General features: G+C 37.8%; 1 protein-coding gene across 1 annotated transcript; it reads left to right on the top strand.

Moving 5' to 3' along the window:
- The first annotated feature begins 1,562 nt into the window (after window positions 1–1,562).
- LOC136836252 (uncharacterized) lies at window positions 1,563–16,383 on the top strand. The gene is made up of 4 exons (XM_067100258.1): window positions 1,563–1,568; window positions 9,036–9,212; window positions 9,378–9,553; window positions 16,086–16,383. The coding sequence occupies exons 1-4, from the start codon at window positions 1,563–1,565 to the stop codon at window positions 16,381–16,383; spliced, it is 657 nt and encodes a 218-aa protein (XP_066956359.1).
- Window positions 16,384–22,010: the final 5,627 nt, after the last annotated feature.

Genomic DNA, 22,010 nt, shown 5'->3' with positions numbered 1-22,010 from the left:
TGTACTGGGTACATTTATTCGAAATCTGTAAATGACAAGAAGGTGAAATAAGGTTATCAGTACGCCATATTTTGCTACTTTTGACAACAAGACTACCAAGTGCACAAGATGTAGGCTAATCATCCCATCACAGCATCTGAAATGCATGCTGCTATTGTGATTAATAAATTTGTGGCTATCATCATTATTACAACAATTACAAATATCTCATAATCTCAACCGACATCGAATGAAAGCTATGATCTGTTATTGCAGATCGCGAGCCATTCAACAAAATCAAATGGTTTTATAATAAGTGATAACAGGAAGGTACTTTGGGAATGTGACTAAAGATTGACCACGTGATACAGGATCGATGACCAGACCTAATCCTTGTAAACAAGGAGACCCGTAAAGTATCTCTAATAAATGTATCAATTTGCAACAGATTGCCAGCGACTAACACTCTGGCATAAAAATACGTTAGGAAACAACAGTACATTGTGTCCTACAGAAACTGTCCTTCATTAAATATAACTAAGAAATGAGCGCAGAACCATTACAAATGTCTTTAAATATAATAATTCCAGTAAAAAAAAACTGAGGTTATATAGAATTATATCTCGAAAGCTCCCAAAATAACCTGACTGAGAAATTCCGAAGCTACTGGGAAAATGTCCACTCGAGACCATCAGTTCAATAATTTGTAGGCTAAGTAAGTTCTGGATGTGCTTCATCTCCTATTCACTAAAAAGAGAACATTGGCAAGTTCTGGATGTGCTTCATCTCCTATTCGCCAAAAAGAGAACATTGGCAAGCTCTGGATGTGCTTCATTTCACTAAAAAGAGAAAATTGGTAAGTTCTGGATGTGCTTCTTCTCCTATTCACTAAAAAGAGAAAATTGGTAAGTTCTGCATGTGCTTCACCTCCAATTGACTAAAAAGAGAAAATTGGTAAGTTCTGGACGTGCCAAATCTCCTATTCACTAAAAAGAGAAAATTGGTAAGTTCTGCATGTGCTTCATCTCCTATTCACTGAAAAGAGAAAATTGGTAAGTTCTGGACGTGCCAAATCTCCTATTCACTAAAAAAGAGAAAGTCGGTACGTTCTGGATGTGCTGAATCTCCTATTCACTAAAAAAAGAGAAATTGGTAAGTTCTGGATGTGCTGAATCTCCTATTCACTAAAAAGAGAAAAGTACTAAATATTCATTCTTATGAAGAAGACGAGACACTAATCCAAAAAACGACGCAACCTGCGTCGACAGTTGAAAAATTACTCATCAAATACAAATCCCACTCTAAATGAAGTATGAAAACGAGTCATCTATGCAATGAGCAAGGACACACCACCGAGTTTCCAGGAAATCAGTCTTTATTTACGAACGCGGGTGACAGTTTGCGAGCGATTGATAGGCAGTCCCAAGACGCGGAGCCCATTTTCGAAATGACTGCCAAACTACCCGAGCGTTTTCTCTCTCTGCAGTGCCTGATGATGAATGCTTACCTTCTCTGTCATTCCTGAATTCCCATGTTTCCTCCGACTCATCTCGCGTCTCTTAAATTACGTCGAAATTGTCAGAATGTCCGTCAGTGATGATTTAATGACTAGTTTGTTTTTTCTTTGATATCAGGTTATTCCTTATCATATTTCCTGTACTTGTACGATTCATGGATGGATTGTTTCATTTATCTATGACCCACTTTCTTCGGATAAACAAGTTTGAGAACTTCCTTCCCCACCCCCAGCCCACCCAAACCTCCGTTGCAGAGAGGTGGTCGTATGCGCCGTTATTTTCAAAAGGAGGACGATGCGATATTTCCTTCAATATCTTATTGACTAAATGATTTACAGCCCTGAAACTCTTCGGCTAACAATTTTATGGAGAGAGAGAGAGAGAGAGAGAGAGAGAGAGAGAGAGAGAGAGAGAGAGAGAGAGAGAGAGAGAGAATTATCACTCGGTTTACGAGAGAGAGAGAGAGAGAGAGAGAGAGAGAGAGAGAGAGAGAGAGAGAAATTATCACTCGGTTTACGAACTTATTTTCTATGGGAAACAAGTGCCATTTTAAAATATTTTTCTAATTATGGGATAAGGTAATTTTTTTAAAATCTGCAGACTTTAACCAGTATCATCAGTTTTGAATGCTCTACTAAATCTTAGTTTTTCCAATAATTTGTGCCGAGAAATTATTTGATAACATCAATAAAACTGTGCTATTAGTTTGTCAACAAGATGCAAACTGGGAGGACTGACCTCTGTGGGCTCATAGGGCAGGCGCTGATCTCTTGTTTCTTAGGCCGACAGCCAGCGGGGGGACAGGTCCCGATGCCTGTGACACGTGGCCAGTGTGTCGCTAGGCCCACTGCGTAACTCCCCAGCCCGAGGGCTGGTAACTATTCTCCTACTGAACCTCCCAAGTTTTTTCGGACCGACAAGTATTAGACGTGAATAATTTCCTTCTTTTTTACTTAGAATGAAAGTGGAAAAACAACGAATCAAAAAGTTAAAACTTAGAGAACAAACACCAGCTACATTCCGAAGTCCTACATCATAAAAAAAGGGGAACAAATTACATACAAACATGCCTAAATCTCTACATACGGTGTAAAGCTGTAATTACCTCGCATGTACTTTAAACTTGCATTTAAAACTAAATCTAATCCTCACTAAAGAGGTTTCAAATCATTATCCGCTTCGGCATAATCATTCTAAATTCATACTTCCGGTAAAATCCCCCAATCTTTTTCCCAGTGTTTGGTTATTTTAATAGCCCGGAGAATGTTTTCCTCATTAACTGGAAACAGAACAAATAACACTTATGTTGGGGGGCACAAGGCCTGGAAAAATTCTACATACATACAGAGAGAGAGAGAGAGAGAGAGAGAGAGAGAGAGAGAGAGAGAGAGAGAGAGAGTGGGGGTGTAAGCTATTTCCGTGAGGTACAACACAGCTCAAGATTCTTCTATGGAGCAAAAGGTACGGAAAACACACAAACACACACACACACACACACAGAGAGAGAGAGAGAGAGAGAGAGAGAGAGAGAGAGAGAGAGAGAGAGAGAGAGAGAGAGAGAGAGAGCATTTAGTGAAAGCTATTTTCGTGAGGTAAAACACAGCTCGAGATTCTTCTACGGAGCCAAAGGTATGGAAAACACACTAACAGAGAGAGAGAGAGAGAGAGAGAGAGAGAGAGAGAGAGAGAGAGAGAGAGAGAGAGAGAACATAAAACAAAAACTCGGGTTGCGAGGTACAATAGAGCTCACAGTTCTTTCATGGAGCAAAAGTTGTGGAAAACAGAGAGAGAGAGAGAGAGAGAGAGAGAGAGAGAGAGAGAGAGAGAGAGAGAGAGAGAGAGAGAGAGAGCATAAAATAATATATATGGTCGTGAGGTACAACAAAGCTCATGATTCTTTTAAGGGGGAAATTGTACAGAAACCTGAAACAGAGAGAGAGAGAGAGAGAGAGAGAGAGAGAGAGAGAGAGAGAGAGAGAGAGAGAGAGAGAGAGAATAAAACAATGTTACCAATAAAGCATCATGTAGTATACAACAGAGATTACTTTCAAAAATAATTATGGAACATATTTCTTAATATTCTCGGGGAAAACATACATCGATTCTTGGCCACAAAATAAAAATTATCATGATTTCCAACCTCGCCAAATGCAATGTTTACGAGAACCCCGCTTCTTCCGTGGAAGCACCAACGTGTCTGTCACGCTTCTGTTGTTTTCTGTACAGCAAACAGATCATTAAATACCCCTCTACTACTCTCCATACCTGTCTGCGACCGGCAGGTATCAAAATATCTACCAATTTATAAATAATAATAATAATAATAATAATAATAATAATAATAATAATAATAATAATAATAATAATAATAATAATAAACCAAATCACATGTTTTAAACAGGCCAAAGCAAATCACATCTATTTGCTTCATAACAATAAAAATGCTTTATAACCCGAGGGAGGTCTCCAAACATTTTAGTAGGAGGATCGTATCAGGTGATTTATTCATTTCCGCGGGTCAAGAAAAAAAACCCGCTTGAAAATGAATGAATGAATGAACGAATAAATAAGGTTCTATTGACTCATGCCTCTTATTTGGATACTTTCTTGAACAAAAAGAGATATAACTTCAATAGAGCAACGCTGTCAGAACATGGAAAGGTTACATAAGGAATAAAGAGGTCAAACATTCGCAAACGCTCTTACAAAATAATCAACTGCCTCAATACTGATGACAAATGAAAGATACTAAAATTTCGTTTTATTTGGCTTGATTAATGAGACCCTGCGAGGTAAAACTACGACGAATTCCGCGTCGCACAACAGGGAAATCAAACAATCGCAAAGAAAAAGACGGAAGCAAAACCAACCGAAGAAGTTCAAAGTAAATCAGAGTCATTAGCAAAGATCGAGCAAACATTCAGTCTGCACTTTTCCGTTCGATTTTGGCAACTGGAATTTTCAGTCGTAAACAACAAACAGGAAAGTTCAGCTCATGATTCATGGGAGTGATCAGGCGCGGAGGACAGGAACTGCACCTGTCATCTGTCCCAGCGGCGTTGTTGGAATACACGAAAATAATATATTATTTATACATATCTTAAGATCCTTCTGTCCGGTTAAGGGCGGCGGCCCGTAGTTTCGAGACATTACATGAGATTACATGAGATTTATATCTATAAAAAAAAGTCTAAATAACCTAACAGTTCAGCTTATTTTCATCAATAAGCAATTCTTCCTACTACAGCAGTTTTCATACCCTACCACTTGGCGATGAGGCAGCAAGCCCTTGATATACATTTTCAAGGGCACAGAGAGAGAGAGAGAGAGAGAGAGAGAGAGAGAGAGAGAGAGAGAGAGAGAGAGAGAGAGAGTGGAGGAAAGGGGGGTCAGGTATCATACGGAAGTATATTCGGTTTCAAGAACATGGCACGCAAATGCAGTGACCTATCCCCAGGCTACATGAATATTTTTCGTGTTTTTCATCACAATTAATAAAATCGCAAGCTTGTGGAGGAATGGTTATTCAGAACAGATTTAAAAGACACTGCTGGATTTTGGTGGTCTTTATTCAGAAATGAGAGTTCCATTAAAACGACACTAAACAGCTTGTGAACTGACCAAACTCGTTGACCCGTGTACTGGATGAGCAGTCCACAATACACATCCCAAGAAGGCCACGAACAATAACAACTAAATATAAACATATATTTATGTGATTGTTAAGTATTCAACCAACACTGAGCATCCAGTTTAGAAAACACATCCCTTAAGAAAAAGTTAAACCTTCAAGAAACTGTATGTTATTAAAAATGACCTGATATGCTGTCAGCTATTGTGATATTTTAACATTTCCTTTTGAACAATTGTCCTGTTCACTGTGTACTTGGCTTTCCTCAGTTTGGTATGAGCATTGTACTTTTCGGTTATACTGGATGTTTCTGGTCCGGTCACCACTGTTAGTTCACGATATAATTTATATCCTTTCACAATAAACTGTTACTGTGTTTTCAGTGTGCTATAAAGATGAATTTTCACTTCGACTTAAAATTTTCATTTCATAGTCCCATGAAATGAAAATGGTAAGTCAGTGATCTGGCTAAATTAGTACGCGAAGTGGATTCTGGCATTTCCCGCATATTCAAACCCTTCCATTACAACGCTTACGTCAGTCTAATTAACCCTCCTCGGTATCTCCTTCCTCTAATCTGACACTTTCAATCAGGCACCATTATTGCCGTCAATCTACAAGGAGAGAAACAATTCTTTGCTTATCCATTTCGCTTGAAAGTTACGAACGCAGAGCTAATCTGCTGTGGGAAAAGTTAGCACTGCATGAACTAAAATGTAATGCCTGCTTATGAGATTTTGTCCCACTGGACCTCTGTACATACGATATATATATATATATATATATATATATATATATATATATATATATATATATATATATATATATATATATATATATATTATATATATCTGTATATATATAGTTTTATACATATATATCTGTATATAGTTTTCATGGGGGTGTTAGAGCTCTCATATTGCACGTTGTTCCAGCGTTCGACTCTCTGACCGGCCAATGAAGAATTAGAGGAATTTATTTCTGGTGATAGAAATTCATTTCTCGTCATAGTGTGGTTCGGATCTCACATTAAGCTGTAAGTCCCGTTGCTAGGTAACCAGTTGGTTCTTAGCACGTAAAATAAAATCTAGTCCTTCGGGCCAGCCCTAGGAGAGCTGTTAATCAGCTCAGTGGTCTGGTTAAACTAAGATATGCTTAAATTTTGTATATATATATATATATAAATATATATATATATATATATATATATATATATATATATATATATATATATATATATATATATATATATATATATATATATGTGTGTGTGTGTATGACTAACAAAAAGAACAGGTGTCATGGCCACATTCATACTTCGACTGCCGAATCGTGGATGCATGCCGCGTAGAAAATTCGGTGTGCCAATCTAAAATCAATGAATTTCCCCGTTATGATCAAAATTCATTTGGGCTGTGATGGATCCGTCAGTGAAATCAGCGAGGTATGCGGTATGTGGTATGTGCTAATTAGTTTTTTTTTTTTTTTTTTTTTGCAGTAACTTAAACACAGATAGAAGAGGTTTATCGATCAAGCTCTCGTTAATGCTAATATGGGCATTCTTGTTTGCTTGTTACCTATAATTTCTTCGCTTAGAAACAAAAAAACGAAAGGTGAAAAGGATTTACAGTTACATTAAAAAATCACTTTTACTGGAAATGACATCGGAATTATGCTCAAATAAAATAAAACGTCGCTTCTAAGGATTATCCCACATAATAAACGCAAACCACTTTTTTTTTTAAATGCTGCATGAATATTTACCGATACACAAAACATGGAAAATTCAAATTTGCAGGACGAAAAGTTGTGGAACACGCCGAGGCCAAAAGTTCAACGGGTTTACATATGTAAAATACGGCCTGGGGTCAAAAATCTGTTTAAAGGGGTCAGTGGATGTGTGGAATTTGATAAGCAAAATATTGGGAAAAAATGGATTTTGACATATGGGTTTCACTAAAGTTGACGTAATTGTTCATGCATATGAAACTGGGGTGGCCAGTTATATTCAACGAATTCTGCTATATATAATTAAAAAAAAAAAAAAAAAAAAGACGTAAAATTCGTAACAACGCTAGGTTTCACCCAGTACATCTGATGGCAATTCATTGCCCAAATCAATATTCGAACATTCGAAACCTGACTCCATATATGGAGGCGATAATTCATAACGGAGGATTTTTAGAGTCTGGGATACAAAATTCGGCAATTTGAGACGGATATTTGAACACGCTAGAGTTCTTTGAAAAGTCTTCTAAGCACTTACTTACGATTAAAAACAAAAACTTGCTGGACAACATTACACAATCAGCCTCATATTCCGGGCAACTATCTGCGAGCCTTTGGCGATTCGAAAGGTATCTTAAACGAAGTATAATATTAAAAATAAGGGAGAACGAAAATTCTCCCGCGTTTTCATAATTTGATCAAACTTGTTAGGCATGGCCAATGCTAACCCAATACGTGCTGCTTAGCATTCATGCACTTATACAAAATTGGAGCAATTTATTTTCTCGTTCTTCCATTCACAATGACAGTTTCATGACAAAGTTGTCTCTTACACTGAAAACATTTCTATCGGAGCTCGGCAATTCATTACTGACGGTATTAATGTATTATCATTACTGGTACCATTCTAAAAAAAAATGCTCTAGAGTATGTCATATTCATTGCTGATCTTAATTCCTGTCCTCAATTGCCATTTAATACCTTCCTGTCTAATTCATTACATTAAAAGGGGATTTTGCAATGACCTGTAAAAATTGGAAAAGATTATTTTAATATTCGCACCCAACCGCCATCAGATCCTTTATGAAAAATAAAATATTGTTTATTGCAATGAGAAATAAAGATATTCCTACGAAAAAATACATAATATTGTTTATTACAATCAGGACTAGAACATAATTTCAAAAATCATCATCAGACAAAAAATAATGTCCTGTCTGATTCTTGGGGGTGGGAAATATCAGCAGTGCACTATTTCAGAATATCTTGAACAGAGGAGCTTATGAATATTATGGGAAAGAATGGAAAAAAAGTGGTGGGGGGGGGGTTATCAATGGATTTTTCAACTATATACAACTTTATTTGTTCTCCGTCGCATCTCGATCACTATTTGTTTTCATTGTCTATGCAACAGGGGCAAATTTAAATATGATAGCCTTAGAAATAAAAAACAAAAATCTGCGTACATCGCCGGTGGTCATCTACTTGTTATGCTGTAATTACCATTATCGCAATATTATTCTTTCTAGTCATCTCCACTGAAGGTATAGACGTCAGCTGAACACACCTATGTCTGTCTTCTTTAACATCTCTCCCTTCTTATTAATACCTTTTCCTGTGCAGTTATCGCCCTTTTAGTTAAATACTGCTACCTACGCCGTTATTGCTATTACTGCCTTTCTCATTAATTAATTTCTCTATTCCCTTTGCAGTGGCTACTAACATTAGTACTATTGCTTTTCGGCTATCCGACAAACTGTGAATACTATTTGGTAATGTTTCCTACAGCCAAAGCTTTTATGTATACCCCCATTACATTAGTGCTGCGCGTATTGTGACGTTCAAAATGTTTTTTTCAACTATTTCTTCTCGAAAGTATTTCTGTACTGTCTTTTTGGCACCGTCACAGATTTTGCATCCGTCCCCTATTGCACCGTCACAGATTTTGCATCCGTCCCCTATTGCACCGTCACAGATTTTGCATTCGTCCCCTATTGCACCGTCACAGATTTTGCATCCGTCCCCTATTGCACCGTCACAGATTTTGCATCAGTCCCCTAATGCACTGCTCCCACAGATTTTTGCATCAGTCTCCTATTGCACTATCACAGATTTTTACACATCAATCCCCTAATGCACCATCACAATTTTGCATCAGTCCCCTATTGCACCGGCCACAGATTTTGCATCCGTCCCCTATTGCACCATCACAGATTTTGCATTCGTCCCCTATTGCACCGTCACAGATTTTGCATCAGTCCCCTATTGCACCATCACAGATTTTGCATCAGTCCCCTATTGCACCATCACAGATTTTGCATCCGTCCCCTATTGCACCATCTGAGTCATCAGATTTTGTGATCCGTCCCCTATTGCACACCATCACAGATTTTGTGATCAGTCCCCTAATGCACTATCAAGAGATTTTGCATCCGTCCTATTGCACTGTCACAGATTTTGCATCCGTCCCCTATTGCACCTTCACAGATTTTTGTATCTGTCCCTTTATTGCACTGTCACAGATTTTGCATCAGTCCCCTATTGCACCGTCACAGATTTTGCATCAGTCCCCTAATGCACCATCACAGATTTTGCATCAGTCCCCTATTGCACTATCACAGATTTTGCATCAGTCCCCTAATGCACCATCACAGATTTTGCATCAGTCCCCTATTGCACCATCACAGATTTTGCATCAGTCCCCTATTGCACCGTCACAGATTTTGCATCCGTGCTCTCCCCACACTCTCTCTCTCTCTCTCTCTCTCTCTCTCTCTCTCATTGTGGCCACCCTCCTACAAAACAAGCTCTTGGCCCGCATAAGCTTATCATATTACTGTTGGCAGCCAGTTAGCACAGGCGGCGATTCTTTGCCTCTACGTCATGACCCAATTTCTCCCCCGAATAGAATTACTTCGCTGGTATCCTGTGGCATATTACTGACATTCCTGTTGAACTTCAAGTTTTCCTGCTTTCATTCTCCCTGAGGAAGTCACGCAGTTGGAACTTCAAAAGTTCAGGAGAAGATACGACGCATTACTACCCTAATACTATTCTCCTTGCATTTTAATACGTTTTTATCTAGTCATTAATTTATCGGTTTATTTTTTTCTTTACTAGTAAGCGAGATCTCCTCTTTCTTTATTTCCCTTTACTTCCTCTTACTTCTTCCTAATGAACGCCATGGTCTTTGGAAGCTTGAATTTCAAGTCAGTGGCCCCTTTGGTGGTGTTGCTCAATAATAATAATAATAATAATAAAAATAATAATAATAATAAATCAAGTCAGTGTCCCCTTTGGTGGGCTTGCTCAATAATAATAATAATAATAATAATAATAATAATAATAATAATAATAATAATAATAGTAAAATTAGAGTTGGAGACACATGGACCAATAATTCTACTGGACGGCTGATGAAGACGCTTACATAAAAACAGTTACGAATGGGCCAATAATAATATTAATGAATAAAACATTAAATCCTTCTTCTCAGCTTCTTTCAATGAGCTTCCTCCATCTGTTTCTGTCTTGGACGGCTAATTTCATACAGGTTTTGGGCGGAAGTTTTACGGACGAATGCCCTTCTGGACTCCAACTCTCCCTATTTATCCGGGCATGGGACCGGCAGTGCGCTGGGCCGGCTTGCATTCAAGAGATTCCTACAAATATAAGATTAATAACACGTTATTACAGGAATAATCTTATCATTGTCATTCCAAATCCGCATGGAACGGCCCTGGCAGATCAGCATATCGTGAAACAAGCTTCTAAGAGCTGAATATATATATATATATATATATATATATATATTCACACCACATGTGCACACACACTCACTCACACACACACACACACACACACAAGTGAGCAGTGTTGCACAGCGCTTAGAAGAATTCTTTCAGTCTATCTTGGACTTATAAGTACAGCATGTTCTCACTCCTAGGGAGCGGGAACTAGTGCCCACTAGTGAAGGCATTGGGTAGAGACTGACCTGAAAACATCAGACAGGACATTTTTCGCAACTGTCTAACCGTTTTGACCACTGCTGGCGGAGAAGAAGCCCCACTTCTGATCAATTCAGTCGAAAATATACTGGTCCCAAAAGGCGACCGACATTCAGACAGGAGACCGGTATTCCAATAATGGTAAAACACAATGCTTGAAGCTTGTGGTTCTACAGTCAACTGCGACGAGTCTGGAAGTTTAATTATCGTACCATGGCAACTCCCCGGTCATCACTGCACCAGATTTCAAGTATGTTGTGATATACTTAGTCTTGTCAGTATTATTTGAAATGAATCATTTAAAAGACAAAACATCTATTAATTCAGGATGTAACTCCAACATTCCTTGGGAACAGAGAGAGAGAGAGAGAGAGAGAGAGAGAGAGAGAGAGAGAGAGAGAGAGAGATTGAAGTGGAATACAAAGAAACGAAGGAAATATTAAGATGAAGAGGAGTATGAGGCACCCTTGAATCTGAGTATAAGCCTGTTTCACCTCGTCTTTTACTACCATCTGATAATATGTACTTTATACAGTACATATTATCAGAAACCGTCTCAGGTGAGACAGGAACCATAGACCAGGTCAAAAAATCGTTGCTTCAGTCTCTCACTTCCGCTTGATATCAGTCTGTACGAAAATAATATTACATGGGAAACAACATTCTTAGTATGTGAGAGAGAGAGAGAGAGAGAGAGAGAGAGAGAGAGAGAGAGAGAGTTTCACAGCAGGAAGTGGGTCTCTACTCATAGTTTCATTTCTCTCCAGGAATAGAAACAGAATAAATCTCATACATCTACATGAATTTTCAAAAATATCCTACGCTTTACGAATGTAAAGAACAAGAAATGAGAGAGAGAGAGAGAGAGAGAGAGAGAGAGAGAGAGAGAGAGAGAGAGAGAGAGAGAGAGACCACCCCTCATATATTCTTCAGAAAAAGTTTCTGAATTTGCAGTGTTACAGGATAAAGATGCAACAGACTCGTCTCATTATTCATAGATGCCAAACTTATCACGAAGTTTTAATGGCATTTGCATGCATTAATGAAATAAGGAAAGAATGGATGTCTTAAATAAGCAGCGCAACTTTCACGGGAAACGTTGTTACGTAACTTCCATCATGTGGAAGGAATGTTGCTACTATTTGACTGGGTGTTGATGCTTGGACGCGAAAGATGGCGACAGTGGGACATGAGAAAATCGAGATTATTAAAAAAAAAACAAGTAAAAAATGCATCGAAGTTTCTTCGGCGCAATCGAGTTTTCTGTACAGCCGCTACAGCCTATAATCAAGGCCACCGAAAATAGATCTATCTTTCGGTGGTCTCGGTATAATGCTGTATGAGCCGAGGCCCGTGACTCTTTAACCAACGCCCGGTGGTGGCCTATCCTATATAGTTGCCAGAAGTACGATTATGGCTAACTTTAACCTTGAATCAAATAAAAACTATTCAGGCTAGAGGGCTGCGATTTACTATGTTTGCTGATTGGAGGGTGGATGATCAACATACCAATTTGCAGCCCTTTTGCCTTAGTATTTTTTAAGATCTGGGGGCGGAAAGAAAAAAAAGTGCGGACAGATAAAGTGCGGACGGACATACAAAGCCGGCACAATAATTTTCTTTTACAGAAAACTAAAAATGGTCACTGGAGAGTGCAGATATCGAATGTATAAATTCCATTACGCAGTTACAAGTTAAGTATACCTTAGTTTTACCAGACCACTGAGCTGATTAACAGCTCTCCTAGGGCTGGCCTGGAAGGATTAGACTTATTTAACGTGGCCATGAACCAATTGGTTACTTTAACCGGACCTACAGCTTATAGTGGAATCCGAAACCACATTATATCGAGAAATGAATTTCTATCACCAGAAATAAATTCCTCTAACTCTTCATTAGGCCGGCCGGGGAGTCGAACCCGGGCCTAACGAGTGCAAGGCCACAACTCTACCGACTCGCCCCACGAAGAGCTTACACGCAGTTACATATGGGACACACACCCATACCTAAACACAGAGCAATAACCATGTACATTACTGTCATATCATGGCCATACACTAATAAATTACAGTATGACTGACATGTATTATTGAGAGAAACACCTTTAAAATCAAATGAGGAAAAAATATGCACCAGACTGACGAACCACTGACGAATGGAAATTATTGACCTTCGAACTGTATTACAGAATTTATTACAGGAATTCACAAGACATTTAAAAAAAAAAAAAAACATTACAATCATCGGCAGCCGCCAGGAAATAATTCATTCGGCCGAGAACATTTCTTTTACTTTATATGTTTGAGAAACAACTCAACATGCACCGCTCATTTTGAAGCATTTCCATGCGCCCTGTTTGTTTTTCCGCTATTCATTAAGAATTCAAAGAATTGCTGTAGTTTTTATGCGCAAAAAAAGTGCCATTGTAACATATGAATGACTTTTTGATATCACCATTAAAGTTGAATTACTCGGAAAATAGCTAGAAATGTTAAACAGTTAATCTACATTGAAATAATTTTTGGAGGGCCTCTGCCTAAGACCATTCTATTAACATACCATTAAAATTGTTATAATTTTAATTAGCCATTGGTGCATAATTTACAGTAAGCTCGCAAAATCCAAAATTCGCGCTCTCAGAATCCGATCCTTAGGGACTCCCTCCGTAAGGAAGGTTTTCCCGTTCTCCAGTCGAGTAGAGAGAGTTGTGTTATTCAGGTGGCTCTTATCTCCAGAAAGCGGAAGGATGAGTTTCCCCTCACCAAAGCTTGGCGTATATTTTTATTCCTTTTATCTTAAAGCTTTCCACGGCTCTTGATAGCTGGAGTGCTATTCCATTATTCGAGAAACATGGAGTATTTCAGATAACTCGCACCTCCTATTTTGCCCCCCTCAAAGGGACAGCTGTGTATCACTCCCGGTGTTGAGGGAAAACGCTCGGTATCATAATTTTCGTGGAGACGCTTCCGTGTGCTTTAAGTATGGCACAGGAGATTAATTTCGACCTTTTCTGGCTTAGGTAACTCTCTCCCTTCAAGTCTACGGCATCCCATTTCAGGGAGGGTTCACAAATTTGAGTTTACTTTAAGGAGGTTGGCAAAATATGTTCATTTGCGCGTGAGTTGTTTGGGCATAGAGCCGAACGGTCTTAAAATGCATATGATTTCATAATATATATATATATATATATATATATATATATATATATATATATATATATATATATATATATATATATACTGTATATATATATATATATACATATATAGTCAACAACGTGGCCTCGTTCTGATACTCGGGATGCGGGTTCGAATCCCACTACCGGACATCAGAATCACTTCCTATTTCTTACATTTGGATCTAAGGTTTTGTAGTGACATGCGTATCCAAAACGTGTAAAGAATTCGAGAAGTTAAGAGGGCATTGTATTATTAAAATTAATATATATATATATATATATATATATATATATATATATATATATATATATATATATATATATATATATTACAAAAAATGTAGCCAACAAATCAATTGTAGCCAGTAATTATCATTTATTAATCGGCTTAGCAAAATTAAAGTGAAATGACAAGCTACCCATAACCTTCGCTTTAAAATGCTCAGTCTAGCTATTCAACTGGACTAATGTTACGAGAGGCGACCACCGATAGTCAAGTCAGGTGGCAAAGAATAGCACATCAATAAATCCCCCATAAAATGACACGAATTTGTTGCAGGAGAAATTTCCTCAAGACCAAATGCCTCTGGGACGGGCGAGTAGGGTCCCTGTCTAGCCCGGGTTCGAAAAAATGCGAGTTCCAGTGACAGACGTCAAGCTTTGCCCAAGATCTAAAGTATTCAGCATTTAGATCTTGGCTTTGCCAAACATCATTTAACAAGAGCGTATCACAAGGACTTCATAATGAAGGGATTTTCTTGTGCGAAACGTCAGTATGGGCCGTAAATATTCCGTCCGGTTAAAGCCTTCTTGTTATTTGTGGTATTATGGGCCATCTTTCTCGTGGTTTCCAGGCCCAAATGGCGGCACTTAATGGATTTCTAGTAAGTTTGAAGGAAATGTTAAATTTCTATTTAGATACAGTTTTTTTTCGATTAAGTAGATTTTGTTCTCCATAAAATCAGCAACACCTTTCCCAGGCTAAATATTCGAGATCTGTACAAATATCACCTCAGAAATGACAATGGAAAAGCTTCAAAGATGATTCCGTTAGAAAATTACTTATACAGAAATACACAGCGGTTTGAGAGGCCCCCCTACACACATACCAATACACAAACACATATACATATATGTGTGTATATACATATACATATAATCTAAAATATGTCTAGATAATATATATATACATATATACATATATATATATATATATATATATATATATATATATATATATATATATATATATATATATACATCATTACCATCAAAATTGATGTAGGATGATATGTAGCGACTCTCTGGTAAGAGAACTTGACTCCCAGCCTGACGTGGGCAAACCAAGACATATTCTTACTTGCAAACAAATCTTTCTTAACACATAAAAACAAATATTCGGGTAAATATACATGTATGCATATATATATATATATATATATATATATCTATCTATACATATATATATATATATATATGAACGATTATCAGAAAAATAAAAGACTAATGAAAATAGATTACCATTTATTATTAGCGTCATTTACCCGGTTGAAAATGGCTCTGGGTACATCGTTAGCAAATCTGCAGTACATATTATTTGCCACTGAAAACTGGGCGTTCATTTGTGACAAATTGTTTCATTCAGTTATGAGGAAGCATACTGCGCCCGCCGATATGAACGCAATTTGGCGTGTTGACAAAAAGAACGCACTGCCCACTGCCCGTAAAATTATCAGTGAAAAGATTGCAATGTCAAGTGACGAAAGCAATAATATTTTGTTCGCTGATATTGCATATTTCATCTCTGCTGCTGCTGATGTTGATGGGGAATGCTGAACCCCATTTATTACAACACTATTACATCACGTGACAACGACACAACCTGTTGAAACTGAATAATTAATGGCAGTAGCGACATATTCATTAAAGTCGGGGATGCCGAGTTTATCTGTGACCACTCCTCCTCCTCCTCCTCCTCCTCCTCCTCCTCCTCCTCAAGGTTATCTGGCCTGACCTCCCCTCCTCCTCCTCATCCTCCTCCAAAGCCAGGTGACCTCCTCCCCCTCCTCAAAGTTTATCGGTGACTCCTCCTCCTCCTCCCCCTCAAAGGTTATCGGTGACCCCTCCCCTCCTCCTCCTCCTCCTCCTCCTCAAAGTTTATCGGTGACCCCTACCCCTCCTCCTCCTCCTCCTCAAAGTTTATCGGTGACTCCTCCTCCTCCTCCTCCTCCTCAATGTTTATCGGTGACTCCTCCTCCTTCTCCTCCTCCTCCTCCTCCTCCTCCTCCTCCTCCTCCTCCTCCTCCTCCAAGCAGCAGATGCGGTCGTCGGCAAAACGAGTAAGGTTGCCATTCTTGATGTGACAACGAAAATCGACAGGCTCCCCGTATCATCATCAGTTTTGAAATTCTTGTGACACGGTGGAACTTACCGTGGAAAATTGTTTTCCATACATAAATAAAACCCCCTCCTTCACCGCCAACGTAAAATGTTAGAAAATACAAAAGCAAATGTTAATTATTTTCCTGTGTAATTTGGTTCTAATTCAATAAAAGGGGAAATATAGCAAGTCGAAGCGAACACGCTCTCTGAATTTACGCATTCAACTAATTCTGTAATTCATTATTCTCCGGATAGATAAATAAAAAAAAAAGAGCTCAAAACCTAACAAAAAAAAGAGCTGGCATAATTATGCCAAAAATTAATGAATGTGTCAAACATATGACTCACTGAACATTTCAATATTTTTCAGCTAAGCGACATTTCAATGAAACCTATCGTGAGTTTTCTGTATGGCAAAATCCTGACCGTATATAACACAGTGATCGAAATGCATATTTTTTTATGTATGATTAATACTGATTCTGGAGAAAACTGAACAGTGTGAAGTGGAAATCATTTCACGTTAACTTGAATAAATATATGTATGTATATATGTGTATATATATATATACATATATATATATGTGTGTGTTGTGTACGTATGTATGTATGCATGTTTGTGTACATATAAAATATATATAAAACCCACAAGTATCATTTGTTATTCCAATTCACTATACCTAAATGCACCCACGGGGGAATTATGATTGATAAGTGCTTCGTCAACACTTGCCTTGCTTGGAAACAACGATGTACAGTGACTTTGGCCGCTCAGCCCTTAAGACAGGTGTGAGTTGATAAGGAATAGCTCACTATGTGAAATGGACATGAAACGATACTTGTGGTTTCACCTTTATCTATCTATCTATATATATATATGTATATATGTATATATATGTGTGTATATATATGTATAATGTATATACATATATATATATATATATATATATATATATATATATATACTATATACATACATACATACATATATATTATATATATATATATATGTATATATATATCTATATATATATATATATATATATATATATATATATACACACACACATATGGAGAGAACGGAATAACAATCAGTGGTAAAAAAAAAAAGGCAGAAAATTAAGAAAATTACGAAAGTTTTGTAATGAACACAGCGAAGGAGGCAGGAACAGACTGACGGTAATGGAAGTGGGCGAGTTGGTTAAATCCATCACAAAATGAATTGCAAACTTCCATAAGGCCAAAGTTACTCTTAAGAACTGTACAGGTGGAAACACTGAATGATCACGAGTGAATGGAACACGTGCAGACATCCGAGAACTGTGCTAATGAACTGCCTTCACGCTGGTGCACGGTGTACACAGAGCAACTTCGTCCTATAGGTCACACGGGGTTATGAGAACGACTTGCGAAAACTTCCAAGCATTCGTTATTCCCTCAGACTTTTAACTTTACCTTGATGACAGAAGTTTCGCTCGTTCTTCTCCAGGAAAACGGATAGGAATAACGTTTGATCTTCAATAGCTGACTTTTTATCCGAAAACAATGCGCGTTTATTTTCGCAGAGACGGCGGCAAGAATTTCTGTCTGAAAACTGCACAATTCTCTCCATTCTTCCGCGAATATTTGCCTTTAGAGTTCAGGGCATAACAGATGAACATATTACAGGAGAGGGAAATCAAGAGCAAATTAAGACATTTTCAGTAAACTGGCCCACTCTAAGTACCCGTTATTCCGCGACTTGAAAGTATCTGAGCTATCACCTTACTAGGCAGTGCTACAAGGCAACTTTGATACAAGACCAAGTTTCAGCAAGCAGGCGATTCATGAATGAAGCAGGAAAGAAAACTGCAGAGAAATAAGACGTTATAAGCATCACTCCAACTACGAGTTTTATCACTTCTCGAAGATTTTACTAATGGTTAAAAACAGTAATTCACACTCTTTATGAGTTACGTTACCCAAAATCTATAAGAGACATGAAAAATATAAAATCTAACGAACATTAAACTATAAAAAGTAACAGTTCCCACGGAACTGTCACTGACGCCTAATGAATCTTATACAACTGCTTCCATTCCGTTATAACCGAGACACAGTGCTAATATCTTGAATTTACTCTCCTCTTACTTGTCCTTTCAATATAAAATAACAGAGAATTTCCGTCAAGATCATCAGTTTCTTACGACAAAGCTTGAACCGAAGAAAAATTCTAACAGTTTCATTTAAAACTAAGCAGTTCGGTGGACAACCATTTCGTACGTCTCTCTCTCTCTCTCTCTCTCTTCTCTCTCTCTCTCTCTCTCTCTCTCTTTCTCAGTATATTTCAGGTAAATGGTTGTCCACCGAACTACTTGGTTTTAAATGAAAGTCATGTACGTCTCTCTCTCTCTCTCTCTCTCTCTCTCTCTCTCTCTCTCTCTCTCTCTCTCTCAGTATATTTCAGGTAAATGGTTGTCCACCGAACTACTTAGTTTTAAAAATGAAATTGGTAGAATTTCTTCAGTCAAGCTTTGTCAAGACAGACAGAGAGAGAGAGAGAGAGAGAGAGAGAGAGAGAGAGAGAGAGAGAGAGAGAACTATAATTCATCTTTGCTTTAGGCAGAGGCAGAGAGAGAGAGAGAGAGAGAGAGAGAGAGAGAGTTGTAATTCATCTTTGCTTTCGGCACTGTCAGAGGAAACTAATATTCATAAGGCAAGATTACCGTCCATTTTAATTTACTGTACAAATATAAAGAAAACAAAAGCACGGTACTGATGCTGTGAATCGGATTAAATGGAAACGTAATAATTGTGTCAGTTTCGATAGATCGCAATCGTGTCATTTCCAAGATCTCTGAATGAGCTGTGTCGTTTAAATCTGCGTTGTTCTGTACAGGACTGCTTTAGCAATATAATATATATATTTGGCGAGAGAGAGAGAGAGAGAGAGAGAGAGAGAGAGAGAGAGAGAGAGAGAGAGAGAGAGAGATGAATAACGGTGTTACAAAATTTTAAATTACTATAACGAAAGACTTTTACACATATATAATACATATATATGTATGTATATATATATATATATATATATATATATATATATATATATATTATATATAATATATATATATATGTGTGTGTGTGTGCTAACCAATCACGGATACAATCGGAACACACTACCTGACAAAACACTACATAAAAAATACTATTCCGAACTCAAATTCTCGAATTTAAAATCAATATTTCTTCCCACTCCTGTTGTTGATTTCCTCGGGTTCCTTCTCATATACAGCATCAACCACATGTACGAAGAATCATCAAAATATTTTCAAAAGGCCCTATAAAATGTGGGGTGTCTATGACCAGCACTTAATCCAAATCGATTTTAAATCACTATGATGAAGAGACAAGTCAGATACTAAGGCCAACGTAAGACCTAAAAGCCAAAGACATCACGAACAGTAGGTTACATAAGCTATACAAAGACAACTCGACCGCATCGAAGCAGAGAGCAGACAATCAGCGGCTGATTAAGATAATTGTGTGCTCGACACACAAAGCAATACCTGGAATTATTAAACCAGAATTTCACATCATACAATGGTGCACATATATAAGATTAATAATGTCAAGACAACTGCCAATCAAAGCAGTTCAAAATTACTGCCGCAGTAAAACCTCTCAATTTCGTTCTCTAACTTCGCAAATTCTAATTTGGAGAGACCTGTCTTAAATGAAACGAGAACTGACCGTACCTTCTCACGTAATACGAGAATCAGAGGAGGTGCAACCACACACACATCTCTCTCTCTCTCTCTCTCTCTCTCTCTCTCTCTCTCTCTCTCTCTCTCTCTCTCTCTCTCTCTCTCTCTCTCTGTATATACATCTATTTGCATTTCATTTGCAATATGCATGTGCTAAATCGTCCAGGAACTGCAGTGAGTAATACGTCTATCTCGACTTCGTTTATCAGTTTCCCCGGATGCCTCGAGAAATACAGTACATGCGAGGGATTTCGTGCTTCAGTCTATTTTGCTTCAGAACGGGAGCAAATTCAGATGTCGTGACGAATCCTGAAGATTCTACACATTTCTGAAAGGCTTTCATCCGACGCCTATTCAAAGTTCATGTAATCTGATACAATGTCCATGAGTGGGTCGTATGATTAACTACAATACCTACAGCCATGTCCGATATTTTACTATATGGTGGATACCAAGTTTCAAATGCATTTGACAGTCTTAGAGCATCATGGTTCAAGGCTTCCCGTACAATTCTATGAATCATGTTTGGAATTACCTTGATTTTCTTTACACTTCATTATCTATTCGAATCATAGGTTCCTTTCGTGAAACCACAAAACTACTCTCGCATTCCTGTCTTATCTTACATATAATAGTACACCCTCAGCATTCTTCTTCTTCTTCTTCTTCTTTTAATGTGCTTTTTCCCCATTTTTCGTATGGGGTAAGCACGATGCCTTCTTTGAAAGACTTTTGATTTGGCTCTGGGGTAGACCGTAGTCTCGATCGGCTGCCCTGCCTGACATCGCTTAGACCCCGGTAGCTCATGTGCATGTATCGTACCAATCGCCAGCCCCCTTTCTCCCAGCAGCGAGGAGAGTTGAGCTACACCCTCAGCATACGATCAAATAATTCTGCATTCAGTACCAGAAAGGAAAGTAATGCACTGGGCGATCGACTACCGTACGTCATATTAGATCATGACAAAACAAGTCGTGGAGGGCTATGAATACACAAACATGTTTACAAAGGCCTGTCCAGTAGCTGGGTCTCTTTTCTTTGCAATTTTGCAACGTAGGTGGCGAGAGTATTTAGATTTTTGTGAATACGAGTCATTCAATAAACGGTAATAACTACACAAACATACAATGTTATTAATCACTGTAATGGGGAAATATATACAAATTAATATTAATATAAAAATATATGTATATATATATATATATAATATATATATATTCATATATATATATATATATATATATATATATATATATATATATATATGTATGTATGTATGCATATATATAAACAAAAAGTAAGAAGAATTAAAAAAGTAAGAGGGTTTTGTGGTTATTACAATTACTACAACTGATACAAAATGACTACTTAAAAGGGAAATAATCAAGTTACTCAGAACACTCCCAAGTAAACCAAGGTTGTACATAATTAAGATTCATCAATAAAATACCGTGCTTCATCTACTCACGCTAAACAAACTGAAACCTTTATATACATTTCCAGCCACCAAAACATCATCGAAAACTTCGTTACCTTACTGAACCACGAACAGTAATAAAGAAAACACTACGGCAATTTCTGGTTGTTACGGGAAACCCAGAAAAAATAATTATTATTAATAAATAAGTGACTTCACCTTCGACTATGTGGCATGAGCCAAGAAGGTCTGGAATGGCATGATCTCGACGGGTAAGGGAGCAGGCATGAAATACGCACGCCAGGATGTCAGCTATTTCCATTTGGGGAAAACATAGATTATGAAGAACAATGTAACCAAAACAATTCTGTGGACGGAGCTGGAAAGTTTAGAACGGCGATTTCCCTTTCAGCGGGAAATGTAAGATT

The sequence above is a fragment of the Macrobrachium rosenbergii genome, chromosome 56 (assembly GCF_040412425.1).
Source record: "Macrobrachium rosenbergii isolate ZJJX-2024 chromosome 56, ASM4041242v1, whole genome shotgun sequence".
Lineage (NCBI taxonomy): Eukaryota > Metazoa > Arthropoda > Malacostraca > Decapoda > Palaemonidae > Macrobrachium > Macrobrachium rosenbergii.
This window is presented reverse-complemented; position numbering and strand designations above follow the sequence as displayed.

Excerpts from the sequence above, each read along its gene's own strand:
- LOC136836252 (XM_067100258.1), top strand. Across the intron at positions 9,213-9,377 it reads CATCTGAGTCATCAGATTTT|ATTTTGCATCAGTCCCCTAT; the intron begins GTGATCCGTCCC and ends GCACTGTCACAG. Across the intron at positions 9,554-16,085 it reads CCATCACAGATTTTGCATCA|CCAGGTGACCTCCTCCCCCT; the intron begins GTCCCCTATTGC and ends CCTCCTCCAAAG.